The sequence below is a fragment of the Antrostomus carolinensis genome, unplaced genomic scaffold, assembly GCF_000700745.2.
Source record: "Antrostomus carolinensis isolate BGI_N321 unplaced genomic scaffold, ASM70074v2 scaffold51628, whole genome shotgun sequence".
NCBI lineage: Eukaryota > Metazoa > Chordata > Aves > Caprimulgiformes > Caprimulgidae > Antrostomus > Antrostomus carolinensis.
In genome coordinates, this window is record NW_010334654.1 from 16,027 (window position 1) to 23,406 (window position 7,380).

The 7,380-nt window shown below is 39.4% G+C and overlaps 1 protein-coding gene across 1 annotated transcript; it reads left to right on the plus strand.

Moving 5' to 3' along the window:
• Positions 1-290: 290 nt before the first annotated feature.
• CNN3 (calponin 3) lies at positions 291-5,689 on the plus strand (the record flags this gene model as incomplete). Its single annotated transcript, XM_010174258.1, has 6 exons — positions 291-412; positions 856-922; positions 2,348-2,485; positions 3,002-3,118; positions 3,870-4,016; positions 4,575-5,689. Coding segments are annotated over 6 exons (939 nt in total), but the record flags the coding sequence as incomplete, so codon positions are not given.
• Positions 5,690-7,380: the final 1,691 nt, after the last annotated feature.

The window sequence follows — 7,380 nt, forward strand, 5'->3', positions numbered from 1 at the left end:
TCTGCAGCTGTCAAAAGACCGTTCACAAGCTCAACGGTTCTTCCTACTGTAAGAACTGCTGAAGTGCTTCAAAGTGCTATTTGCAAATAAACATTTAATAAAGCCATAAACACTACAGTAAAAGGGATAAAAGACTTATATCTGTACCTGATATTTAAAATACAGTTTAAAATGCAGCAATAAAATTAATGGATAAATGCTATAGCATACTCTTTGACATGGATTTGGGGGGGGCGGAAAGAGTTGCAGTTTTCTGTCATGAAGTAACTTTATAACTGCTTGTGTTGCAGATTGCCCTGAAATATGACCCCCAGATAGAAGAAGATCTGCGTAACTGGATAGAAGAGGTTACAGGGCTGAGCATTGGTGCAAACTTTCAACTGGGATTAAAAGATGGCATAATCTTGTGCGAGTAAGCATTTATTAAGTAACCTTGTTTCTAGCAGTTTTCCACTCTTGAGTAGCTAAGGAGAGACTTTCTGAAGACTCCCCTTCAAACACATCAACTATAATAGTCAAAGACAGCTGACAGTAGGATGGGAGACAGCTTCTTTGAAACTGTGGAAAAGAATGAAAACTTAGATCTCCTTTATATTTCAGCAAAGATTTATGACTATTTCTAAATTTAATGGTGAAGCTCTTTTCTATAATAATCAAATGGCACACAAAAATTCTTATGGTCTGTTAGACCTGAGATCTAAGCGAGGCCCTCTGTATAAACCAAAAAAAAATTAACCATTTTGATTAAACTAACGCAACTAATAAAGCATGAGTGAAATTATTATATAATGCCTGCACAGATGGTATAAGGATGAAATTATTGTTTAAGCATTTCCCTTTTTTTCACCTCCCCAGGCTTATAAATAAACTGCAGCCAGGATCAGTGAAGAAAATTAATCAATCAAAACTAAATTGGCACCAGGTAAAACAAAAAAAAAAAAATCCCAAAACTACACCTCTAACCCCTCCAACCCCCAAACAGTTCTTTTGTTCTGTATTAACAAATTTGCTGTGAATATGGTACACTTTAAACCTTCATAGCACTAAGTTTTATGTGTGATACATACACAACAGTTGAGGATACAACATACATGAACAGGATTTAACAGAAAGCAACTATAGCCGAGATGGGTCATAGCTGGCAGTTGAGTATACAGATTTAATAGCAGAGCTTTAGCTGTTAGGTGAAACTTCAAATGGAAGAAGAACATAAAGCCATATAGCAAGGCCTTTTTCCAAGTTAAGGGGGAAAAAAAAAAAAAGCTGTTAACTTTTTCATTAAATCAAAACCAAGTTTTCCATTCAGGCTGTGCTGCAAGGTGTTAGGTCAACAGCTTGCCTGTACCTGGACATTTGAGGTCACTGTATGAAGTGTCCTCCTGAGAAAGCAGCTGGAGAGAATGGAGAGGGAAAGGACCTGAACAGTCTCAGAAGAAATGGTTCTGTAACAGAACTCAGAAAAGGTGCAAACTACAGTATGTATTTTATTTCAGTATATCCAGATGTGATTTCTTATTAGTGCTCTCTCGAGCACTCCTCCCTGTCCCCCCACCATAAGGGACCATCAAAGGCCACATCCATTTAGAACAAACAGTGGAAGGGTTGCTGGTTAGAGTTCACTGCCTTTACTGTTGCTGGGTCTAGCTTAATACTGCTAGGTCAGCCTCTTGTTTTTATTGGCATTGAACACTTCTAAATACCATGGAGGATTTTCATTTTTTCAAAAAGTTTTAATACCTGTTAAGACTTCAGAAGGAAAGATGAGATTCAGTTCTTACTCCTTGTACTCCATCTTGCTTTGCAATTTCTACAGTGCACAGTGCTAAGAAGTGCTAATAAACCCCAAAAGCTTAATTGAATTTGTTCCAAGAGGTGAGCAAGATAATACCTTCAAATCAAGTTAAATGTTCTTACTCTCCATATAGTTATGTTTTTCATTTTACTCAAAATTAACAATTGTTGAAGTTAAATACCGTGGGCACTATGTCAAATTTTAGGTTTTAGGAGGCTTTAGATTAGACATTCTCTTGGAAGGGACACAGTTGGCACAGTTTTGTCATCAAAGCCCCCTCTAACAAAGTATAAGTTACTCACTGATGGAGAGACACGGGCTAGATAAACCCTTAGACTCATTTCTGAAGTCAGTATTAAAACTAATGAAAAAAAAAAAAAAATCTCAAACTTCCTATCAGTCACTCTTAACCATGCCAGCTGTTTTGTCCAGTTTGCACAAGGCAAAGAACTTGTGTAAAACAAGCAAAACAAAACAACACCAAAAAGCTTTAAAATTACTTAATTTCTGAATTAAAGCACTGAGTAGAAAACTGGCTTTTTTGTTTCTGTTTAGCTGGAGAACATTGGCAATTTTATCAAAGCTATCCAAGTCTACGGCATGAAGCCACATGATATTTTTGAAGCAAATGATCTTTTTGAAAATGGAAATATGACTCAAGTACAGACTACTCTAGTGGCGCTAGCAGGTCTGGTAAGTATTTGTACCCCTGGAATTGGCAGAAATCCACATGCCAGTCCAGGCGCACCTTTAGCACTCTTGTAAATACAGAGAACAGCATACAGCCTGTCAGGAGGGGACAGCTACTACTGTGAGTTTGAGATGCTGAAGAGGCTGCACGTCAAGGGGCTGTGTCCTACCTCAGGCCTCCAGGGAAGGCTTGGAGTTCAGAGTTAGGAGTCCTGACTGCACATGGCCTTGCTCCGGAGCTACATGTGCATACACAGAAGCAGGGAGGCTCACAGGAGAACACTAATCCATGCAGAATATCCTTCTGACAAGACACTTGGGTAGCTTTGGAGTGCCACCTTCAAACAGCATGGGGAACTGTTACCTCCTTGTGCCCCTGACACAGATTGTTTCTCAAAAGAGATGAACCAGCTTGTGGCATCACTTAAGAGCCGAGGGTCAGGGCTGTAAAACCAGCGTTCTAGTAGCAGAAAATACACTCTAAACACTGAATACTCTATTTTCCCTCTCCTTAAATAGGCAAAAACCAAAGGTTTTCATACTACAATTGATATTGGTGTCAAATATGCAGAGAAACAAGCACGGAGTTTTGATGCAGGAAAACTAAAAGCTGGTCAAAGTGTAATTGGCCTGCAGGTAAGTATGAAATTCAAGTTTGCAGTTAATCTGTTATATTTGCGAACAACTTTGGTTTTTGATTCACTGATACACTGTTTATGCAAGAATAAGCTGTAGAATTACAATATATTTTTATCGTGGAAGGAGGTATGAGGTTTTAATTCTCGAAAGCAGTCCATCGGCTTTATAAGCTCAAGTGAGTGCTTGGAAGGTTTTTCTGTTTTAAATCTGCAATAAGAGTGATAAGGAGGAAAGGAACAGCTAATATTAGCAGCAACATCTCTGTCCCTGAAAGTGGTTTTAAATTAGGAGTCTTTGGATAGCTAAAGCTCCTTATATGGTAGAAGCTTTTTTTTTTCTCTCTCCACTTTCCTTAATATTCATAAAACCCAAAATAACTGCCATAAAAATCTTAAAATTCCTGTGGTAGAGAAGTTGTAGCAGTGTAATTGAGTAATTACTGTCCAGGGTAGAAGTTAATTATTACATTTTGATGCGTACATCCATTCTAATTGCACATGCAGTTGGGCAAATGCCAGCCACTGAAATGCCTTGGGATGACAGTTGCCTTTATTTTTCTTTTTGAAGCTCGGTATGGAGAAAAAGTAATTTATTACAGGTAGCTTTCCTCAAGCTACATGAGGAAAGCATGCACTGTAATTACTTTTTCCGTTAGCCATCACAATTACCAACCATATTTGTTTCCTTAGACTGTGCTTGCTGTACAAATAAAAATCGCTTTTTCTGTCCACCTCTTCCCCTAATGAAGATGGGCACCAACAAGTGTGCCAGTCAGGCAGGCATGACTGCTTATGGAACTAGAAGACACCTCTACGATCCCAAAATGCAAACTGATAAGCCATTTGACCAGACAACAATTAGCCTACAGATGGGCACTAACAAAGGAGCCAGTCAGGTAAGCAGGACTGCGTGTGACACTTGGAGAGGGGACACAACTCTCAACCTGGGAGAGCCCAGTGGAATAGGAGAGTCCGAGAGTTGCATGCCGGAGCCAAGTCTAACTGGCAGCAGCAACAGGGAACATTTCAGCTGTGCTTTTATGCAGTAATTGAAGAACTTAAATTGCTTATCACTATCCTGTGTGTTCTGCGCCAAGTATCTTAAGGCATAAAAATGACCTGGTGCTTCTAGAATTTCCAGCTGGCTGCGTTATACCGGAAGCAAACATTTCAAGTACTAAGTAGGCAGAGGCAAAAATGAAATTTCTTCGTGGCACTACCTCAGTCCAGACAGGTAGTATGTTCTCTCCAGAGAGGGAAATACACTGGACCTTTCTGCAAGGACTTTCCTCTGTGATCTGCCTACTAGTGAACACGTGCTGCTGTGCTATGTTTTGTTATACTTTAATTCCTACTTTCTAGCACCTTCAGTAAGGTGTACTAGTTGTAATCATAAATCTAGCAATCGCAGCTTTTAACCTTCTTACTGAACCTCTACAATCCTGTTTTATTAGGCTGGTATGCTGGCACCAGGTACCAGGAGAGACATCTACGATCAGAAGCACACATTACAACCTGTGGATAACTCGACTATTTCATTACAAATGGGTACCAACAAAGTAGCTTCACAGAAGGGAATGAGTGTGTATGGGCTTGGACGACAAGTGTATGACCCCAAGTACTGTGCTGCACCAACAGAACCCGTCATTCATAACGGCAGCCAAGGAACAGGAACTAATGGGTCAGAAATCAGCGATAGCGATTATCAGGCAGAATACCCAGATGACTATCACGGAGAGTACCAAGATGACTATCAAAGAGATTACCATGGTCAGTACAGTGACCAGGGCATTGATTATTAGCTTTGCATCAAAAGTTCAGTATTAGTCCATTATTTTATTCAGTAAGAACGAAACTAGCCTTGTGGAATTGTTACCTGTCTTTCCTACACACTATGCTTAATGTACCTAAAGAAATACTGCCTTACATACATTCCTTTTTCCTTCCTTGGCCCTTTCCCTGTCTAGTTGCCTTTAGTGCTGTAACAGTTGTAGTCTACAGCATAAACAATAACTGCATATGAAGTAAAAGGAATACTGTGAAAGGGGGAGTGCTCTTGGACAGCCAGGTTGTCTAATAAGGAGCTATGCATTTTCACAATCTCTACTTACGTAGGTATTTACATACCATATTAAGCCTTCATTTTACATAGTTACAGCTTTTCTGTTTTCCAGATGAGATAAAAGAATTTTGTGCTTAAAGTTAAATTTGGTCTTTGCCAATTAAATTTAAGCCATCACGTTAGTGATTGAAATATCATTCCTATGTTTCTAAGGTATTGTTTGCTAATGCCAAGTCCTGCATTAGACATTTTAAGTGTGCATTTGTGATTGTGTATTCATTCCATTATCAACACTGACCAAACTTAGAAATAGCTGTCTTACTAAAAAGGGAGCTTGTACAAAGTCTTGAGCCAACAGAAGTCCCATGATTGATGGTGCATTTACCTTTTATTGTGCCATAATATACCCATGTAGAAATGCTCTTTCTTCCTTGAACTGTATTTATTGCCACACTTCTCAAACTGATCCCAGTGTATTTTTATAAATAAATATTTTTCTTAAAGGTATGTAGAAGATCCTGTCTCATATGTTATGCAACCATTCTTAAAGATTAGATGCCATAGAAATTATTCCAAAATCAGCATCACCTTTGCCTGTGTTAAGAGTAATGTAGAACTGGTGTCTCTGGCAGTTGGGTTCTTTCTTTTCCATGGGATTTAATCTAACAACCTTGTAAAAATCCCCTGGGAGTGAGTGACAGTGACTTAACAGGAAAGGAATGTAAGTCCTTCACCGCAGAGTTCACTTCCCCTCTACATGACTGTGAGATTATGACTAGAGATCCTTAGCTGTTCACTAAATCCCTGCTCTTTTCTCAAGGCAAATGAGGAAGTGCACATATTTAACACTGCCTCTGCTTCAGCCAGTAGCCTTCATGCCATCACCTGGAGAGCTCTGAACACCCTTGCTTTAGAGTATCCTAAGAGATACTGCAGTCCTTGTTCTTTAGTTACTGATAGCAGAGCTCTGTTCCTACATGGAAAATGCCTTCTTCCTCACCATGGAGTCCAGACAGGCTGTACTAATTTAACTGATCTGTTTTTAACAGGAAAAAAAGAGCATGCTATCAATGCAGGCCACTTGCTGATCATAACTGTTGTAAAAAAAAATTAAAGGTATTTTAGAAGTATTTACTGCAGATTAAACCTATTTACATTAGCATGGAAAGTGTTTCATACTTGCAAGTTCTGGACTTGTAAAGGATTCTTCCCTCAAGACTAGAAATTGTTTGTGCTTTGCTGCATTGGTTTGTTATCTTTGGGTGTGATGCAGTGATCTGACTTTCAACTATTTGTTGAATAAGTCTTTAGCTGATTTATTTCACAGAATTTAAATCTGAAAGGCCCTCTGGATGGTACTGGTCCAAGCCCTGTATCTGAGGCAAGAGAATTAGTACAAAGATGTCTGTTAAGATCTGCTCTTCCTGAACTATACTATTTCCCCCCTTCAAAATAACAGTATTTAACAATTTAGAACTGTTGTATTGAATGCTGAGGAGCAGTGCTATGACCAACAACAAAAGCTTTGTTGCTTTCATAGTCTGAGTGAAAGCAGAGTCTCTTTTTGAAGGCCTGAACCATGTCCTTCTGATCTTTCTGAATCCAAAACTTACGCTTTAAACTGTTCGCGCACATTTATTACATATGTACTTGAAGAGAGGAAACAAAGCAACACACAAACAGTTCTCAGTACGCCTGTTTTCTTTCACCTGCGGGGGTATCCAGTGTAATTGTAACAAACTGAAAGCTTGAAGTAGACAGCAAGCAAGACCAAATGCAGACTGCCTTGCTTAAAACAATAAGCTGTAATACTTAGCCATTTCCTGGTTTACAGACACCAGTAGTCCTCATCTCCTATTTTTAAAGGATATAGTTATAAAAGTACCTTTCATTCCTCTGAATCCAGTCTTCCACAGCTGCAGGAAAGAAGAGTTCACACAGTATCAGTCTGCTTTGCAGGGCAGATATTGAAATACCAGCAGTGGCTTAGACAGGCATCAGTACCTGAACTACTACTAACTTGTGTATTGACACGAGCTGTGCCTACATCCAACCCCAACGCCTTTTTCGAGCCTGCTTTATAGTTGCCCAAGGACAACATCCTGCAGGGAAAGGCAGCTGTGAGAAAGGAGCACTAAATAGCATCAGCTGCTGTAGGGCTGTATCTCTCTTAACTTAGGTGAGGACTGGGCCACGCA